The sequence below is a fragment of the Zingiber officinale genome, chromosome 11A (assembly GCF_018446385.1).
Source record: "Zingiber officinale cultivar Zhangliang chromosome 11A, Zo_v1.1, whole genome shotgun sequence".
In the NCBI taxonomy this organism is placed as follows: Eukaryota; Viridiplantae; Streptophyta; class Magnoliopsida; order Zingiberales; family Zingiberaceae; genus Zingiber; species Zingiber officinale.
The window spans coordinates 86,723,368-86,744,691 of record NC_056006.1 but is presented as its reverse complement, the minus strand read 5'-3'; the positions used below and the strand labels follow the sequence as shown (position 1 = coordinate 86,744,691).

General features: G+C 41.9%; 2 protein-coding genes across 2 annotated transcripts; both read left to right on the top strand.

Moving 5' to 3' along the window:
- Positions 1-2: 2 nt before the first annotated feature.
- On the top strand, positions 3-1,983 carry LOC122031838 (transcription factor BHLH148-like). Its single transcript, XM_042591015.1, has 3 exons — positions 3-650; positions 739-1,017; positions 1,659-1,983. Exons 1-3 carry the CDS (start codon positions 18-20, stop codon positions 1,767-1,769), a joined length of 1,023 nt encoding a protein of 340 aa, XP_042446949.1. The 5' UTR covers positions 3-17; the 3' UTR covers positions 1,770-1,983.
- A 5,047-nt stretch (positions 1,984-7,030) lies between these two features.
- Positions 7,031-7,540, top strand: LOC122031535 (ethylene-responsive transcription factor 8-like). The gene has a single exon (XM_042590637.1). It carries the CDS (start codon positions 7,031-7,033, stop codon positions 7,538-7,540), a length of 510 nt encoding a protein of 169 aa, XP_042446571.1.
- The last annotated feature ends 13,784 nt before the right edge of the window (positions 7,541-21,324 follow it).

Below are 21,324 nucleotides of genomic sequence, written 5' to 3'. Positions count from 1 at the left end.
CGGAATCGAGGGCCGAGATGGAGCTCCGAGGCGTCGGGTCCGCGTCTCGCCCAATTCGTCAGGTGGGAAATTCCCCCTTTCTACGTCACGTGGGTTTTTCCAACGACGCGCGGCTCCCCCAATTTGACCACGTTTTTGGAATGCCGCCGCGCTTTTATACCCCCAAATCTCCGCGCCGTAAACGCACTGGCTTAATAAAGCTGACAAATTGGAGAGCAGCGGCCATGGAGATGGAGCCCTTCGTGTCCTTCCCCGACGAGTACTTCCACGGCGGCGACAGCAGCCTGTTCTGGCCCTTGTCGCCGGACCTGCTGCATTTCGATTGCCCCGCTGCCGCCGCCGCCGCCGCCTTGTCGGACCTCTTGCCCGAGTTTGATCCCCCGCCGCCGGAGGTTCATCGAAGTGCATTCCGGAGGTACGAAGGAGAGCAAATGTCGGAATGCTCGATCTCGGGGGCAGGCACCGGCGGCGGGAACATGCACCGGCGGGTGGTGGAGATGCTGAAGAGGATCTCGAAGGCGGAGGAGCAGGCGCCGAGCCCGGTGGCGAATAGCCGCGGATTCCGGCACATGATGAGGGAGCGGCAACGGCGGGAGAAGCTCAGCGAGAGCTATGCGGGTTTGTACTCCATGATCGCCTCCAAATCAAAGGTCCCCCTTTTTTCAAGCGAATCCCCTGTTTTTTAAAACCTTTTCATTTGAGCCAAATTTTTATTGGATCTTCCATCTGAAATCTCAGAGCGATAAGAACTCGATCGTTCAATCGGCGACTCAGTATTTGCGAGAGCTGAAGGAGGTGAAGCAGGCGCTTCAGAAGCGCAACGAGGAGCTGACGGCGCGGGTTCTTGGGAGCGATGAAGTGGCGACTATCAAAATTAGGGTAGAGAATCCTTCTTCTCCCATAGAATCCATGATCGGGGCTCTTCGATGCTTGCAGAACTTGAATGTGACGGCCAAAGCCATTCACTCCGATCTCTCCTGCTCGGAGTTCTCAGCCACCGTGAGCATCGATACCAAGGTGAGCGATCGCCACAGAAATATTTTTCACTTTGATTCCGGAATTTGCTGCCTTTTTTCATTTCATCCTTAATATTTAGCTTATTACACATCGCCATCGTAAAGATCACATTTTGTTTATGAATCTTATTCGTAAGCAAATTTCACTTTTGTCCTAATATTTGATAACATTTACGTTTGGAGAATTATCAAAAGTATCTTTCCTAAATGCTACTTAAAATTTTATTAAACTAAAATATTTGTTAAAAGTTTCATTCTAATATCAATGTATTCAATTTTTATGAAATTTCTAAATGATAGTTTTTAAATTTGCATTTGTATTGCACTGCCATCCCTAATAACTTACACTTTATTTTGTTAATGTCATTATACAGTTGCATTTCAAAATTTTCACTTTATTTTCTTAAATTCTATATCTTCTTTTATTTTTTTAATCATTTTATTATATAGAAAGGTAGTGTTGTTATCCTACTAACTTTGTTTGATGAATTAATAATGTTAGTGAGCAGGAGTGAAGTAACAAAACTTTTAAAATTATAAATGTATTTTTGACAATTTGAAAACTTAAGAAGTTTCTCTTTTTTTTTAATATTAATGTGATATTTTATGTGTGTAATAATTAGTGTTTTACTTTTGCAATAGATTGAGACGGCTGACGTGGAGAAGGCCGTGGGAGAAGCTCTGATGGAAGTAGAGAAGCAGCAGCTTCTTGGAATCAGCTCCTGGCCACAGAAATGTCACGTGGAAATATAATATCTTTTAACCACATTTTTCACATGTTTTCATGTTTGTTTTTTTGCATGCCTGGTCAGCGCCCCTACTAAGTGCCCGTTGTCTTATTTTGATCATTTTTATTAAAGAAATGCTGCAGGTTGACGGGGTCATGCACGTTTAACATGTTTGTATATAACAGTCAACCGTAAAGCAAATGGACGTTCTAGTTTATCCTTAAAAGATTGTCTTTTTTTTTTTTTTTTTCAGTCTACCATAAATTATTTGATTTTTTTTTTTTAAATTTCACCAGTAACTTATTTGACTGTTCCATAAATTAGTTAATATTTTAATTCATTAAGCAATCCGTTAACCAATCCGACTGATGAATAACCGAAGGGAATTTTGTCGTCCTTTATGCCACGTGCCGTTGTTGCTCTCACAGTCATTTAGTTTCTACATCATTTGTTGCACGTGCGAAAATGGGAATAAAAACCACGAGCCCATCGTATCGTTAAAAAAATGCATAGAAGATTTGAAAAGAAAAGGAATAATTAGCACACATCACGCTTAATTAATCAAGTTTAAGCATGTGAAAGACGAGCAATTATACCGCGTCTGTCAAGCACACCATAATTAAGCTTATAAATTACATGGTTATTGATTCAGCATCCAGAAGGAAGGAGATCCGAACCCGATAGTTTTAATGGTCGATATTGGACGCCCGTTATTTATGTAAGAGATCCTAACCCGATAACGAAGGTAATTTCTTTGCTTCGTCTTGAATTGGATCCAATCCTCTGCCCTGGTTGGTGTGCTGCTCCGCGATGTCGCCGTCGCCGCTTCTGCTGGGGACGTTTTTGTCCTCTAGGGTTTTATGCCGCTAGGTTGAAGCTTGGATCGGTCCAGACTCCAGCGGCTGGCCTCCTTCTGGAGTTTCCTTGCTTCGCTTGCTCGTCTACGCCTTCATGGGAGGGTAGCGCACGCGGGCGAACGTGGTTTTCAAGAACCGATTCACCTCGAAAGATTTCCCTCACCTCCGTCGGACATCCGACGATGGTAGGCTTCTACTTCTCGGATTTTCTTTGTGGGGTAGCTTTCCTAAAGGAATCAACCCGGGGTGTTCAGATAACAAACGTGTCGCGATGCCGGACTCCCACCATGGTTCAGTGACAGGCGGTCGTGCTCCTTGGTTCCAGCGCAGTAACACGGTACGCCTGACTAACAGTTATTCAATCATTGACTTTGTTCTGATCATGTCTTGAATATCATTTAGCATTGCGCAAGGGATTTAAGTTTTTTGTGGTAAAGACTAATATGTATTTCATTCCGGCTTCTGGAGTGCCATTATATTGAGAATTGAAGAAAAAAGATTGTTTTATTTTACTTTTAAAAATGTTGTGTCATCTCTATTTGGTTTAATTCTATAAAAACAATTTTATTTCTTCTTATTTGGAAACTGCGGTGTTGATTCAGTTACAAGTAGGTGTTTACAAAATATATTCATCTCAATTACCTTGGAAATAAACGCTAAGGATGAAAGAGTGTCTATAGTGGGTTAACTTTTATTCGGTTTATAAATTCCTAGGAAAAACACAACAAAGACTTTTGACAACTTTTAAAATTGAAGACACTTGACATTCAAAGCTTTGAAAGACTCTAAACTCTAAGTTATCTACTGCATTAATATATATGTACACACACACACAAATGGGATCGGCATTGACATGGATGACTGAGGTGTGGAAACAATGAAATTTTGTAAAAGCAACTGCTCATATGCTAGTTTAGTTACTTTTCCTTCCATCAATGGAATTTCATGGACTTTTTATATTTTCTCCTTTGCTGCATTAATAATATGAAATATTTAGACTAGTCTTTCCTCTTGTCTTAAGCTTTTGGGCTAAATGGTTGGCTAGTGATATTAGTTTGATATCCAAGTAAAGGTCCTATGCTTTAATTTTTTCATTGTTAATACTTCAAAACATCTATCTCAAGTTAATCCATGCAGTGAGGAGCATTCTAGTCCTCCCTTCTGTGAGGGGAATGATAACATTATAAATGCTTCTAATAGTCTATTAAGTGGTATTCAATCATTTTAAAACAGATTCTGTACCACTTCTCCCTAGTTTCTTATTAATTTCAAAAATTAGTGTAGTTTTGGTTTGTGTTTCGCTGAAAACAAATCCTCTTGCTATCACAAGTTGGTATTAACTGATTTTCAGCTTAGCAATCATATGTAATAGTGGAACATATGTATTTGTAATAAGTATTGCCTATTATATCATCTTGAACAATATAAGCAACATGTTTGCTTAGTATGTTTCTACTGATACTATTACAAAAGTATATGATAATCATGCACTGGTTTGGTTTCCTCGCCTATGATAACATTTCTTGTGTGAACCATCTGTATCTATGATTGTATCAATTCGGCTAGCATGTACCACATGATTGTCTGTTGCTATGGTTATAAGCAAAGTGGATCTGTGAATAAAATTGAATGAAAGAAATCCTACATCTGATATTGGACCATGAATACACCGCATAATCTAATTACTAATTCAGAAATATTGAACAACAAAATTATTTTATCTTTTAGCTATCATGCACAAGAAGATGGTTCGAGAATAGTAACTTGGATGTTTGCTGGAAATGACATACTGTTAATAGACTTGTTTCAATTCACCTTATTTTCTTGATGAACTACGAATAATCAATGATCTTCCTGGAAGCATGGATATCATCATAATTTTGAACCTTTTGAAAAATATCATTATATTTGTTGATTACTTTGATTTAGTCATAATTATATTGTACAGAAGGATAACTTCTGTTTGCTGATTTCTATCTCTAATAGATATAGCCAATAGAAGCACACCTCATGTTACCAAGTTATGGTATTTGTGTGATGAAGAGCAGATTACTGTCTTTTCCTTATCCAGTTGAAGGTTTAAGAACTTGATTGCTGATTCACTATGCTTTGCAGGCTAATTGGATTGTGACGGACCTAGATGATAGCTTGTACGATAGTGAAGAGGAAGATATTGTTATGGTATGGAATGAGGACGACCATGAGGCTCTTCAAGATTTTGATCACTCAGCTACTGATGATCAACTTATTTAAAATTTGATCATCAAATGGGGATATTAAGAGTCTGTGAGTTCTCTAGCAATTACTAATCTATATATAGCAGATTTCACTTCTATGCTGTTTAAGTATAGTAATTTATAATGAAACAGATATTAAAAAAAAGAGCAAGTCTATGCTGACAATCAAGATACTTATCATCTGCCCAATAACAAAAAGGTTCAAAAAGAATCTATCTTTACCTAATAATTATTAGTTGTTGTGAATCTCATCTTTATTTGCAGAACACAATCCTGTGGAGCTAGAGTTTTTGCAGTCTTCAATGCAACTGCATTGTCAAATCTTTCTTCTCGTGTAGCGATAAGCTTCTTTGCTTTCCAACAAACTACTGATACTTGAACAGACCCTTCTGTTTAGTGTACTGGACCATTATTTTTTTCCCCCCTGGTATAGTGAAAGTCCAATTATTTTTCTAGAAGATGATTCTGAAAAACTTAATTTCAGTTATTTCCAAATATTTTAATACTTAGCTAACTCAATTCTTATGATCTGATCAACTCTTTCCTTTTTCTAATAGAATTGAATGCTAAAGTGACCATTCTTTATCATTTTAGTTGTTTATTTATATCCTGATCTCTTTTAAATTATTTGTATTTTTGTTACCTGCAGTGCCCAAACCTTTAGCTCCTGAACATTCAAGTATCAGCTTACAACAATTTTGTTAAAACACAAAAGAATGTCCTTGCAAACATTTTAACTCAAGTAAAACATCTTGAAAGCTGTTTTTTTTTTATGAAAATAACCACTTTTTACTATTGTCTTCCACTTTCAAGAGGGTAGCATAGAAAAATTATTTGGTAGTTGGAATACCTGTGCACTTTTGCTAAAATCTCTTTCGTTTTAACTCTGGAATGACAATTATGGTCATTAGTCAACTTTGTTCCGGCGTCTAACAATTTTACTTTTGTAGATTATAAGCCACAACGAACCTTTTCCCTAATCTATTAGTTCTTTCACGCTGCTTGATGACTTTTGAATTAGAATGCTACAATGCAGAATGATTGAACAATCATCCTCCGTGTTTGAGAGCATGCTATTAACAATTAGGGTGTTTAGTTGAGGGTTATTATTGATAATTTTGATTATCTATCGAATGTTATGTTATTTAATTTTGTTTGGCTCAAGTAATGAGCGATTATAATGGAGCGTGTATGTTACGTTAGTAAATTGGGTATAATTTAGAATGTGATTACCTTTGTAAGTGTAAGGTTCAGGATTAACAAAAAAAATTATTCTATTTTCTAGTTTTTTCTTTCAAAATGAGTATTCTAGCTATTGAACCAAATTTTATTCCTTATAACGGTTATATGATTATTTGATAGTCACAGAATTAAGATTATAATTAAGATATGCATGGTAATTTAAATCAAATGCTGATGCCATTAAGAAGGGCAATGTGCAACTTTCAAATTTACTTTTCATTTGTAACATAGGATATATAATTTAAAATTATAAGAATTTGCAAAGAATTATATTCTTTAGATATTTAAATAAAAAATATAAAAAATAAAATCATAATTGAAATTTATTAAATAAATTTATTTATAATTTCTACTCAGTGGAGGTGATATCTTTTAAATTATAATTTCTATTTGTGAACCTTACTCGATGAACTTTCAAGATTTTATGAAACTAATAAAATGACAGGTAAATACGCCGGGTTCCGTTTAAATTCATGCAAGCCTCTTTCCCTTTCGTCCTCGTACGCCAAAAGCGCAGCCCGCCCACGTGCAGCGCAGCTTGCGGGTCCGGCGCTCGGATCCGAGTCGTCCCAACGCATGCGAAGCCCGGCGTGGCTCTTCGTCAGATGGACTGGCGCGCGATCGACGTGCTACTGGTGCTTTGACCTCCGCGATTCACGCAGATGACACTGAGCACACTGCTCCGCAGTGGAATCACCGCCGTACATTGAATGCGCCCGGCGCCCCACGCAAACGGTCACCGCACGCTGATTGATGGATGGTACAGTGTTGTGCTCGCTGCTTTTACTGCGCCGAGCAAAAGGTAAAAGGTCTCAACTTAAAAAAAATAGAGGGGCGTCTTAGCGAATTCTTGTCGGGCGGAAACGAGACCGTTTTATAAGTACGCCCGTTTCGGCCTTCCTCGATCCGCATCGACCTCGTCATCCTTTTCTCGATCTCGACTACGGGCGATGGCGGCGGCGGCGGCGGCGGCGGGGGGCGGAGCGGCGAGGGAGAATCGCTTCCGCGGCGTGCGGAAGCGGCCATGGGGGCGTTTCGCAGCCGAGATCCGGGACCCGTGGAAGAAGACGCGCAAGTGGCTGGGGACCTTCGACACGGCGGAGGAGGCGGCGCGGGCGTACGACGAGGCCGCCCGCAGCCTGCGCGGGCCCAAGGCGAAGACCAACTTCGGCCTCGACGGGGAGATCGGGGCGCCTCAGCAGATTAGGTCGTGGATGACGCCGCGGTGGCGATCGGGCGCCGCGTCGTCGCCGGCGGGGGGTGACGGGAGGGGCCTGCCGCTGGGGCCTCCGCATCAGCCTGCGGGCGGCGGATCGGGGCGACCCGAGTGGCGGTTGGAGGCCGTCGAGGCGGCAGCGTGGGCAGAGCCGGAGAAAAATAGCCCCGCCGCGGCGGCGGCGGCGAGGCAGACGCCGCCTTTTGCGTTTGATCTTAATCTGCCGGCAGATCCTTTGTTCTAATACAGAGATCCGACGGCCGGATGCCACTGTCACAGCTTTTAGTTCCTTTACCTCCTACTTTCTTTTCTTCGAAAGCCGATCTCGGCTCTGTACCCAGCGGCCGATGAGGAGAAGAGCTAGTTGTAGTTGTTTAATGCACACCACGCGCGTGCAGAACCGGCAGTGGCCGGCAACACAGTTCCCCATCAAATGAAGCGGACTTAAATGCCGATTACTGCGCCTAATTTAATTGAGCTTCACGTGTGGGGGCGACGCCCCGCTCTCGATCACTCACTCACTTCCATATTGTTAATTGATCATGATAAAGAAATAAAGAAATAAAAAGTCTTCAGACCGGACGCTGTCACATCGTGGCACGGGGGCGGCCGCCGCGAGGTTAGCTGGGGTCGCAGGTCATCATGCTGCGCCTACTCCCACCATCGCAGATCGCTATCGGGGGCGGGTAAATGGAGGGCAGATCCTCTGGACCGTAAAAAGTGGTCCAGGAGATGGTCCCTTGATTTAGATTGGCTCAAGGGATGGTCCCCATTCATAAATTAGGTGGGGACCATTCATCCCCACCAATCCAGATCAAGGGATCATCCCCTGGACCGCTTTTTGCGGTCCAGAGGATCTGGGCTGGGGGCAACAAGTATGGAAGGAAAATTATCTAGATTATAAATTAATAAATAGATGAATAAATATGTCTCTTAATCTTCTCCAATTCTAAGGATAACAATATCACAAAAGAAACTATTGAGTAGTTATTAAATAATTCACTAACATATAAAATCATTAATAGTTGTAGTCAGTGGTCAGGAGATGGTCCTCATTTTGGATTGGCTCAAGGGATGGTCCCCATTCATAAATTAGGTGGGGACCATTCATCCCCACCAATCCAGATCAAGGGATCATCCCCTGGACCGCTTTTTGCGGTCCAGAGGATCTGGGCTGGGGTAGAGGGCAGATCCTCTGGACCGTAAAAAGTGGTCCAGGAGATGGTCCCTTGATTTGGATTGGCTCAAGGGATGGTCCCCATTCATAAAATACCACAAAATTAAATAATAAATGTTATTGGACGGAAAATCTTATTGGATTTTTCAGGAATTTCTAGAAATTTTTCGGGATTTAAACGGAGTCTGTATGACCCATTTTAGGGGGATAGATTCTGGGTACAGAGGAGGTCTGTTTGGAATACCCAAAGGTGGGAATTGATTGAGGAGTGGACTTAGGCTTTGATTAAGCTAAATTAGGTTTGGGGATTAATGCTACAGTAACCTACCTTATAAGCGCCGAGGACCCCTCTTTTCCCCCGATTCTTCTTCCTCCCCTGTCCACTTCGTCCCGATCCTCACCGGCGATTCTCCTCCTCCTCCTTATCTCGGTGTCGCCGGCGTGGCTGATGGTGGAGTGCTTAGGAGGGAAGACAAGCTACGGGCGTTTCTCTCCTTCCTCCCATTCTCGATTCCCATCGCATCTCAGTCGTGATGCCGGCGATTCTTGATCGCGCCAGTGATGTCCAGCCCATCGCCACCGGACCTTCCTTCTCCATCCCGATTGCTGATGCCCCGTCTCCCTCCTCCCTCTCCCGTTCGTGATGCTGGAATCCATCGACCCACGGGATGCCGTAGCCGTTCTTGAAGCTGTGCCCTAGCTCAGATTCGTCGCCGACAACCACTCTTTCCCCCACCCGATGTGTTTCTCTCGCAACCTCTTCTGATCGTTGGTCGCACTACCACGGCCTCGCTGCCTCGCCGTGTACTGGAGTCTCGATCGAGTGCCACCACCAGGGAACGATTAGTCTAGGTAAGTTTCATCTGGATTTGTTTTAACTCCGAATCTTGCTCAATTGTCTCCATTTAGCTGTTCTTCCTGTTCTGGATTGGATGAAGGCATCAGATCGAAATATTGGAGGATTGCACTGTTGCCGATCACTGCCACTCCAACTCTTGAAGCTGTGGAGGTCACGGGTGTGAAGGTAAGGGGTTGTTGTGGTGAGAAAGATCTTGTTTGTTAGGGTTCCAGCAAATTCAGTGTTGTGTAATTGTTTCCTGGACTGACCTTGGAAAGAATTGATGTAGGAATTCTTGGTGGTTGTGTGCAGAGATTGGTAGAGGGCTGTTGAGCTACTGGGTTTGTTGCCATACCTCAAGGTGAGTGTTTTCTAGTGATGTACCTATGGTATTCTCATTAGTATGATGCTAAATTAGGTTTTCTAAGGAATCTAGGGTTTTATGCTTGCTTAGATTATAAGTGGTGAGTAGATGTATTGATTTAACTCATATTGATATTAGATTATGGATTTTTGGATTGGATGAGTTATGGGTTGGATAATTGAAGCATGTTAACAAGAAGAGTTAACTAATTGAATTGGATTAATTCATGAGGAGTTTTGATTGGATTAATTGATGGTTGTGGATTATGTTTGGTTTAGAAGGAGTTGGATTAAGGATTATTTGGAGGATTTATCAGAGATCAGGTTTGATTAGAGTGATCCTAGTGGGTTAGGAATTTTATTTAGCTATTTGAATCGTATGAAATTAGCTAAATAAAATATATATTGATCGCAGGACTTGGGTTCGGGACGAGCGTCTCGACACGGGATTACTTGGCACGATCTACACTTTAAGGCGGGTATTTCTTCCTTGCCTCTATGTAGATTTTATTGAGCTTAGTGCATGGTTTTCTGAGATGGTTTAGGATGCTTTATCTTATATCGTGTTCGTTTGTTGCTTTCCTGCTTGATACCGATGCTTGACCCTTGTGATGATCTATTTGATTCTTATACAGTCTACACTTTGGATTATCTATACTCTGTGGTATTTGTGTACATGTAGAGTATGTATGGTAGGGATTACTTCGTTGGTGGTATTCATATGAGGCTTGTCCATCCGTATGTCGTGTATACTTCTGTCCGGTGTGATGATTGGAGTTGTGTTGATTGTATGTATGTGGTTTATACCCGTGTTTGATGTGTTTTTACTGGAGGATACATGTTGATTGTACACGTGGGGTTGTGTAGGTGTGTCTGTTGAGGTTATTGGAGATTTTTGGTGGACTATGCATGTGTAGTTATATACGTATGTTTGGTGGGATATATGGAGGTATCATGATGATTATACTCATGTTGTGGGACACTTAGGTGGATTTAGAGTGGCATGGATGATGACGGTGTCCGTATCATGATTATATATATATATCATCATGTTCATCATTCATGTCATACTGACGACTATCGTCTCCCTTGTAGTTGAGAGGGTTGTCAGTCTTTTATAGCCGTCCATTCGGCCACTGATGGAGAGTGGTAGTTTGGAGTGGAGCTAGTCCTGTTGTTACTCTGTCAGCCTCGACCACTCTGGAGTAGTGGGTCTTGAGGGTACAGTAGGCAGAGGGTTTGAGTTATGAGTGGTCAGGGACCCTTAGCTATGTAGTTATATAACTACTTAGCTGACCGTCCACTTCGGCTGCCTATAGTGGTGCATGTACTGGAGGCTAGTACGGTTTGTCACGAACCTAAGCCTCTCGGCCATACAGGGGTCGTGGTGTCTAGAGAGGTGGCGGGGTTGACCATGGAGCATGCATGCACATTTGCATTTGATGCGCGGTGCATCTTTGGAGATATATTTGCATACATGCCTAGTAGATACTAGTTGCATGTGTTTGTGGTATGTTGCATTTGTTTGCGATATGATTGTTGCATATGGTTGTCATGCTGCATACATGTCATTTATTTTACATGTATTTGCAGTCGTATTTATATTGCACAGGTGTCACGGGTATGTCTGTTGCAGATCCAGTGAGGTTACTGATCTGGGTACCTTACGCTGATTTCAGATTGGGTATGTATTTACCATTATGTCCGTAGTGGTTTGTGCAGTTTGTATGTCAGTTATGATTATGTCGGGTTACCACGTCAGGTATGTTCAGATGCGTTGATTATGATAGTATGATCATGTTATTTGTTTCCCTACTGAGACTGTATACTTTTGATCTCCATGTTTTGTTTATGGACCATGCACTATCATTTCTATTACCCGCTGAGTTACCTATACTCACCACCGCATGTATACATTTATGTTTTCAGGTAGCTTGTAGATGGTTGGTGTCGCTCGGAGTATCCTGTCTGCCGGGTCCTACGTCACATCCGAAGACCGTGCTTATTTTCTTTTGTATATTCTTTTATTATTTTTGGCATTGTATTTGCGTATAGCCATGTGGCTATCCTATGGTTTTGGTGTTGTATTTGTGTTTAAGCCGTGCCGGCATGCATTGTATTTATTTGTGTTGTGTGGGCTTTCCTTCGTTTTTCCGCTGTGTTTTGGTACAGCCGTGTGGGCTGTTTTATATATAACTGCGTGGTTGTGTATATAAATATTCCAGCCGCATGTGGCTGATGTATTTTGCTTGTAGTGATGCTTCAGATTGTCACCGGTACTGGGGAGGTGCTGCCGGATTTTTGTCTGGCAGAGACTCCTTTGGGGGCGTGACAATTTAGTGGTATCAGAGCGAGGTTCGATGCCTGCTTTGTTTTGTTTTGGATTTTCGAGATTTATCTGATACCAATTTTTGGTATCAGAGTAGGTACGATGCCTATTATTCGTGTTTTGGATTTCGTGATTCGATTTTCTTGATGTGACTTTTCGAGTTTTGGGACCAGGCAGCAGCAGGACTTCTCCAAGCTATAGGAGGTATGTATGCATATGGTTATCATACATTTCTGTTGGTATATGTACTGTGGTCCATGATAGTTTCTTATGACATGTGTTAGTACTCTTCTGTTAGTACCTGCTTATTTGCTTGTACCATGCATTTCATGTGTTGGGTCAATCATTGATCACGGTTGACCTACTGGAGATCAACGTTTTAACGTTTTACAGTCTCAGGGGATTCGTCATATCATACTACTAGTTGTTTTAGTGTCTACTACGACTAGTTGGTTGAGAGTTAGGGTCACATACCAGTCCAGGTTATTATTAGCTGGATAGTGGTTGGTATTTATATACTCATATTGACCCTGTTGGTAGAGTATTGATTTACTCCTGTTGGTTAGGTTAGTAGATTACCCTCCTTGACTTGGGTAGGGGTGGATCGATTTTACCTTAGTTGCTTTTGACGAGGATTGATTTATCCTTATTAGATCAGTTAGTTGACGATCGATTTATTTAGCAGTTCGATCATTAGGGTATCGTCATACTCTATTTTTAGAGATTTTGATCTTTGGGGTTACTTGTGTTGGGTTAGATATTTGGGAGACTCACTTGAGTACGTGACTTGTACCGGTGTAGAAAGGACTGAATTGGCCGTATACCATTATCGGCTTAGTCGGTTTGTAGAGGATTGTCGTATCCGATTCCATGGGGACTTTGACTATGGACCGTCTGTACTGGTAGGATGACTTAGAAGGTACATTCAGATAGGATACCGCACAGTGTGGAAAAGTGTAAAGCTACGTGCTTAACACTTTGAGATACAACCGTTACAAGGGTATATTTTGGAGAGTACATTCGGATATGATGATCTTTGAGGGTAGAGCGTCGATTGACAGATATTTTGATCAGTTGTTTAGTTGTAGCGTTCCTCTATCTTTGTGTTCATTGTTTGATACTGGAGGTTGCTGAGCCTCAGGATGGAGAAATCGCAGTTTGATGGGGTACAAGACAATGGTTAGACGACTCAGCTAACATTGTCTCTATCAGGTGGCTCAAGACCGTGACCACGTGATCATTTTACCAGATCTTGTAGTCTATATCTCATATTAGAGGGTTTGACCTTTTATCGGTATTTGTTGAGGGACATATATAGGATGATGATGAGGGTGGTGGATATATCTCTTTGTTAGGTAGACACTTAGTCAGCGAGTTGTGTGACCCTATGACTTTGGATTGACATTCTTTTACTGTGGATATTTGATTATCAGAAAGGATGAGATGATGAGATTTGGCAGACTATATGGATACATTTAGTTTGTTGGCAATAGGTGTTGAGGGTTGGATGCTTTCGTTTTTCTCTATCTTTGTGTAGGAGACTATCCGGTATGATTGATTGATGTTGAGGATGATTTTGATTGATAGATATTAAGAGATCAGGTGTGATGATATGTTATTTGTTGATGATCTATTGGTGGATATTTAGTTTGATGGTCTACTATTTGGTGTTTGAGGTTGATAGAGACATGAGGAGTGATGTGTCTGTGATATTTAGGGATTTAGTGATTGTAGTTGGTCATTAGTTTACAGACTTGTTGTTGATGATCTTATGGTGGAGTAAGCCTGTGGTACGTACATTATGAGTCCTTGGGGTTACCGTTTAGGCATGCCATGCTTAGATGTTTACATGGACTCAGTGTACTTGGTATTCATAGGGTTTGGATCAGTTTTCATTGTCTTTATTGGCGATGTTGTGATCTATTCCCGATCCGAGGTGGATCATGTACACTAGCTTCACATAGTTCTAGAGATGTTTCGACGAGAACATTTATATGTGAATTTAGTAGTACGTATTGCGATTGTCTTTTACGAGTTTTTGGGACACGTTGTGTTTAGTAGAGGATATCGGTGGATCCACAGGAGATAGAGGCTGTTATCAGTTGGGAGTAGGCGTAGTTTATACTGGAGGTCCACTGTTCCTTTCGTGGTCTGGCTGGATATTATCAGAGATTAGCTGAGGGTTTCCTCCAGCATTTATGCCATTGATTGGATTGTTCGGAAGGGTATGGAATTTTCCTGGATAGATGTCTGTGAGATCAGTTTTGATAGCTGCACCTATCTTAGTAGTACTTTCTAGTGTAGACGGATTTGCACTCTACACAGAGGTATTGTACCTGGAATTTGGTGCAGTTTCGATATAGCATGAGCGAAACAGTCTTGCGTCAGTAGTTAGAATTCTCGTGTAATGAGAATGAGATTCATTGTTTTCTATGGGCGATTGTGTGTGTTTTCGAGTCACTTCTTATCCGGGAGGAGTTACTGCAGGAAACACCTTGATATGGGTTTGCGATACATTCGGGTGACATCTGATGTGTGGAGACATTGGAGCACTCTTATTAGTGGAACGATATAAAGAAAGACATCACGGACTTGGTAGCTTGATGTCTATTATGTCAGCCAGTGGAGGTTGAACATCAGAGATTAGTAGGATTATCTCCGTTGATTTGGATACTGGAGTGGAGTTGGGAGCATGTTTTGACGGATCTTGTTGTGGGATTATCCAGGACATGGAGAGGATATGATGGTATGGGTATTCATTACTGGGTGACGACTTTGCTCCCTAGCCATCAATTTGTGGGACAGATTCTTTTGGATTGAGTATTAGGATTATACTGTGGAGAGATTACCGGACCTTATGGTATATCTCTGAGGGTTATATTGGATGGAGATCAGCGATTTCACATCATGTTTTGACTGAGGTTATAGCAGACTTTGGGTTAGGAGCTTTACTTTAGTATAGATTTTCATCTTAGAGTGATGGATAGTTTGAGCGCTCTATCATGTGTTGGAGGATTTATTGATAGTGGATTTTGGATTTTAGAGGTGTTTGATTTATCCACAGTTGGCTAGATTGCAGAGTGGGAGTAACAGGAGCAGAGTGAGCTCATAGCTCACAAAGTCATCACTATTCACTTGGAGGTGGATTGTCATGCTTAGAGATATGTTTATGATACTAGGGTTGGAGATTTGTTTATGATACTTGGATGAGTGGCATATGAGTATGTTGATTGGTGGATACCTTGGAGGAGGGTCCCTGAGTTGACCAGTAAATTTGGGGACCAAATTTTTTATTAGTGGGGGAGAATGTAAAATACCACAAAATTAAATAATAAATGTTATTGGACGGAAAATCTTATTGGATTTTTCAGGAATTTCTAGAAATTTTTCGGGATTTAAACGGAGTCTGTATGACCCATTTTAGGGGGATAGATTCTGGGTACAGAGGAGGTCTGTTTGGAATACCCAAAGGTGGGAATTGATTGAGGAGTGGACTTAGGCTTTGATTAAGCTAAATTAGGTTTGGGGATTAATGCTACAGTAACCTACCTTATAAGCGCCGAGGACCCCTCTTTTCCCCCGATTCTTCTTCCTCCCCTGTCCACTTCGTCCCGATCCTCACCGGCGATTCTCCTCCTCCTCCTTATCTCGGTGTCGCCGGCGTGGCTGATGGTGGAGTGCTTAGGAGGGAAGACAAGCTACGGGCGTTTCTCTCCTTCCTCCCATTCTCGATTCCCATCGCATCTCAGTCGTGATGCCGGCGATTCTTGATCGCGCCAGTGATGTCCAGCCCATCGCCACCGGACCTTCCTTCTCCATCCCGATTGCTGATGCCCCGTCTCCCTCCTCCCTCTCCCGTTCGTGATGCTGGAATCCATCGACCCACGGGATGCCGTAGCCGTTCTTGAAGCTGTGCCCTAGCTCAGATTCGTCGCCGACAACCACTCTTTCCCCCACCCGATGTGTTTCTCTCGCAACCTCTTCTGATCGTTGGTCGCACTACCACGGCCTCGCTGCCTCGCCGTGTACTGGAGTCTCGATCGAGTGCCACCACCAGGGAACGATTAGTCTAGGTAAGTTTCATCTGGATTTGTTTTAACTCCGAATCTTGCTCAATTGTCTCCATTTAGCTGTTCTTCCTGTTCTGGATTGGATGAAGGCATCAGATCGAAATATTGGAGGATTGCACTGTTGCCGATCACTGCCACTCCAACTCTTGAAGCTGTGGAGGTCACGGGTGTGAAGGTAAGGGGTTGTTGTGGTGAGAAAGATCTTGTTTGTTAGGGTTCCAGCAAATTCAGTGTTGTGTAATTGTTTCCTGGACTGACCTTGGAAAGAATTGATGTAGGAATTCTTGGTGGTTGTGTGCAGAGATTGGTAGAGGGCTGTTGAGCTACTGGGTTTGTTGCCATACCTCAAGGTGAGTGTTTTCTAGTGATGTACCTATGGTATTCTCATTAGTATGATGCTAAATTAGGTTTTCTAAGGAATCTAGGGTTTTATGCTTGCTTAGATTATAAGTGGTGAGTAGATGTATTGATTTAACTCATATTGATATTAGATTATGGATTTTTGGATTGGATGAGTTATGGGTTGGATAATTGAAGCATGTTAACAAGAAGAGTTAACTAATTGAATTGGATTAATTCATGAGGAGTTTTGATTGGATTAATTGATGGTTGTGGATTATGTTTGGTTTAGAAGGAGTTGGATTAAGGATTATTTGGAGGATTTATCAGAGATCAGGTTTGATTAGAGTGATCCTAGTGGGTTAGGAATTTTATTTAGCTATTTGAATCGTATGAAATTAGCTAAATAAAATATATATTGATCGCAGGACTTGGGTTCGGGACGAGCGTCTCGACACGGGATTACTTGGCACGATCTACACTTTAAGGCGGGTATTTCTTCCTTGCCTCTATGTAGATTTTATTGAGCTTAGTGCATGGTTTTCTGAGATGGTTTAGGATGCTTTATCTTATATCGTGTTCGTTTGTTGCTTTCCTGCTTGATACCGATGCTTGACCCTTGTGATGATCTATTTGATTCTTATACAGTCTACACTTTGGATTATCTATACTCTGTGGTATTTGTGTACATGTAGAGTATGTATGGTAGGGATTACTTCGTTGGTGGTATTCATATGAGGCTTGTCCATCCGTATGTCGTGTATACTTCTGTCCGGTGTGATGATTGGAGTTGTGTTGATTGTATGTATGTGGTTTATACCCGTGTTTGATGTGTTTTTACTGGAGGATACATGTTGATTGTACACGTGGGGTTGTGTAGGTGTGTCTGTTGAGGTTATTGGAGATTTTTGGTGGACTATGCATGTGTAGTTATATACGTATGTTTGGTGGGATATATGGAGGTATCATGATGATTATACTCATGTTGTGGGACACTTAGGTGGATTTAGAGTGGCATGGATGATGACGGTGTCCGTATCATGATTATATATATATATCATCATGTTCATCATTCATGTCATACTGACGACTATCGTCTCCCTTGTAGTTGAGAGGGTTGTCGGTCTTTTTAGCCGTCCATTCGGCCACTATTGGAGAGTGGTAGTTTGGAGTGGAGCTAGTCCTGTCACGCTTACTCAGTTGCTCAGTATTCTGTACCCCTCGACCACTCTGGAGTAGTGAGTCTTGAGGGTTCAGTAGTCAGAGGGCTAGAGATGTGAGTGGTCAGGGACCCTTATGCTATGTAGTTATATAACTACTTGGCGGACCGTCCGCCTGCCGCCTATAGCGGTTATTTGCGGAGGCTAGTACGGTTTGTCACGGACCCAAGCCTCTCGGCCATACAGGGGTCGTGGTGTCTAGAGAGGTGGCGGGGTGACCATGGAGCATGCATGCACATTGGCATTTGATGCGTGGTGCATCTTTGGAGATATATTTGCATACATGCCTAGTAGATACTAGTTGCATGTGTTTGTGGTATGTTGCATTTGTTTGCGATATGATTGTTGCATATGGTTGTCATGCTGCATACATGTCATTTATTTTACATGTATTTGCGATGATTATGCTGTAGTCACTGTTGTATTTTTTATTCTAAGAAAAAATTGTTCTCGATATCAATTAGATTGTCACAGATGCAATCTTATAATCCTTATGTATGAATCTAAGTGGAAGAACTTGCTCTCAAGTAATGATAGTATGCATGATATTTTTTTTTTTACTGTATACTTTTGATCTCCATGTTTTGTTTATGGACCATGCACTATCATTTCTATTACCCATGAGTTACCTATACTCACCACCGCATGTATACATTTATGTTTTCGGTAGCTTGTAGATGGTTGGTGTCGCTCGGAGTATCCTGTCTGCCGGGTCCTACGTCACATCCGAAGACCGTGCTTATTTTCTTTTGTATATTCTTTTATTATTTTTGGCATTGTATTTGCGTATAGCCATGTGGCTATCCTATGGTTTTGGTGTTGTATTTGTGTTTAAGCCGTGCCGGCATGCATTGTATTTATTTGTGTTGTGTGGGCTTTCCTTCGTTTTTCCGCTGTGTTTTGGTACAGCTGTGTGGGCTGTTTTATATATAACTGCGTGGTTGTGATTGTTTCATTCCAGCCGTGTGGGCTGTTATTATAACTGCGTGGTTGTGTATATAAATATTCCAGCCGCATGTGGCTGATGTATTTTGCTTGTAGTGATGCTTCAGATTGTCACCGGTACTGGGGAGGTGCTGCCGGATTTTTGTCTGGCAGAGACTCCTTTGGGGGCGTGACAATTTAGTGGTATCAGAGGATCTGGGCTGGGGTAAATGGGACCTAGCGCAGGCAAAAGCGAAAGGCAAAGGCGAAGCCATAATCAACGAGGACGGAGGCCGTACTTGGGGACCTCTCTCTTTTATGTGAGTACTTGAGGTTTCGTCTCTAACTTTAGTGCCATTGAACTTTTGCCCTTAGGCAACTTGAGTTTTGATTTAGGGGGCTTCCAACTCAGACATTGAATCTCTCGAAGACATAAGAGGATCCTACATTTACAACTCTAGATTCATGTTGTCCAATGCCAAAGACTATAATTTCTTATTGTCTATACGTTAAAATTACTCTCTAATTAAATACATACAATAATCAAAATAAAAAAAAAATCTCATGTTTTCTACGTCATCCATGGAGTCCTAGCAAGTCGTGCAATATATTTATGGACATAATAGACTTTGATTATGAATATGACCCACCATGTGACCAAGCAATGCCGCAATGCCATCTTTATGGTCTAATTACTTAACACAAAAGACACGAAAAAGAAAATAAGTTTGGACCATAAGAAATCAGAAAATAAATAAATAAATAATCCACTTTCACATGTCTTTTAGATATAAAACGAAGTGCACGACTTGGACATAGTGCTCAACTAAGTAATGCCCGTCGAGGTCTTCTCGACTGATTGGTGCGTTTGCTCTGGCGCTACAATTTTGAGGGGAGGAATGATTTGGTGAGGTTTGGTAAGGCAGTCCAGATCGATTGGCAAATCATAACATTTTTGTAGAAGTGGCAGGGAATTACAGACTAAAGTAGGTTCGTTCGATGATAAAATTTTCAAAATAGGTGGCCATCAATGTATGTTTCACTGAAAAATGGTGATATGGTAGAAGATACGGAGCCTCCGAGTTGGATCAAAGCCAAGAAGGTCAGATGACATGGAGGTCAGAGTCAGGGAAGAGTTAGCGTTCAAGGCCAGCACGTTCAATTGTCCCGGCCAAGAGTTTGTCCAACCAGAACGATGAGTCAATCGAACGTCGAGACACTCAACATTGATGAATTACTCAAGATGAGTCAGCACTCTCCATACCCAAGACTTCTTAGTCACTCGAAGATGACATGACTAACTAGCTCGATCGAGTAGTCCAGCCGATCAAAATTATGGTCTGATCAAATAGACTAGACGTTCGATCCGATGGAGCTCTTTTGCTAAACAGACAAACCGAGTGAGGGGCGAGTCCCCGACAACACTTTGTAAATATGATTGGCCATCGTTGCAAGCAATGGTCAATCGAGTCATAGGACAGAGTTAGATAGGACAACCCCACTCATCTTTCGAATTGCTACTATTGGATCGTGAGCACATGTGAGGGGGGATAAATCACTTATTTTTGAAAATAGAGTTATTTTAAAATTTTAAAATAAAATCGCGGCAGAAAATTTAAACTAAAAAGAACACAAGGAAAATTCGATCGATTTTACTTGGTTCCGAGTTTTCGAAGACTCCTACTCCAAGACCCAAGTCTCGTTGACCTATCGACGAATAATCCACTAAATCTCTCTTTCAGAATTGTCGGAAGAGGTAATCAAATATAAAGATAGGGATAATGTAACAACATACACTTCCCTTTTAAAACCAGTAATAAAGAAAACAACACTTAATTAAATTTTACCAACTTTTTGGTTGTGTGTGTTTGTGTGTTGTTGTCAGTCTACCAAAGATGGTCGGATAACTCGGAGGAGCAACTCAGTGGCAGATGAACATTTCTGAAGGTTTGTAGCACTTAACTTGAGTTGATTATTGATGAGTGAGAAGGGTTACTCTAACCCTCCTTTTATTAGCTGCTGAGAGTGCCTCCAATAACCTCCTAAGTGCTTCTAATTGCAAGCTTCATCCCTTATACTTCGGAGTCGATAAACTCCGCTGTCTACGAATTCTTTCCCCTGGAAGGTACCTCCAATCATCTTCGAGGTGCCTCCAAGCGCCAAGCTTATCCCACTCTCTACGATCCTCATATTCTGCGCGAGGGCACCTCCAACACTTCTAAGGCGCCTCCAACCCTCAATCCAGGGCGCCTCCAACCGCCAGGAGGCCCTCAGCGCCTTTTGCTCTGAGACGCCTCCAACCGTCAAGAGGCGCCTCGAGCACTGTTCATCCAAGGCTTTTTGTATTTTTTTTCACCCTGTAAATATGTTAGTCTAGAAATAAGTTATACCCTACAAAATCGGGTTAGCATAAATATAAAATAAGAGTATTAATTAGTTTCTGTCTTACCAAGACAAAAAACTAGTCATGTGGCAAAAAAGGCGATTCGCTCGCCCCCAGCACCCCCGCCAACCCGTCCCTAGGCCAACACGGAGGAGGTAAATCACGGGTGGCTACTAGCCATTAGTGCAAATGACCAAGACATGGGGGAGGTTATGCTTGGTCACGCCGAGTTTCGACCCCAAGACCTCATGTGGCAACACCCCATGTCTTAACCATCGCACCGCCCCGAGGGGACGACAAAAAACTAGTCATGATATCAATTTAGATGTCCTAAATAGACCTAAACTGGACTATCACTTAAAGAACAAACTTAGACTCATCCTCA

Excerpts from the sequence above, each read along its gene's own strand:
- LOC122031838 (XM_042591015.1), top strand. The coding sequence starts at position 18 with ATGGAGCTCCGAGGCGTCGGGTCCGCGTCTCGCCCAATTCGTCAGGTG. Across the intron at positions 651-738 it reads TGATCGCCTCCAAATCAAAG|AGCGATAAGAACTCGATCGT; the intron begins GTCCCCCTTTTT and ends CTGAAATCTCAG. Across the intron at positions 1,018-1,658 it reads CCGTGAGCATCGATACCAAG|ATTGAGACGGCTGACGTGGA; the intron begins GTGAGCGATCGC and ends CTTTTGCAATAG.
- LOC122031535 (XM_042590637.1), top strand. The coding sequence starts at position 7,031 with ATGGCGGCGGCGGCGGCGGCGGCGGGGGGCGGAGCGGCGAGGGAGAAT.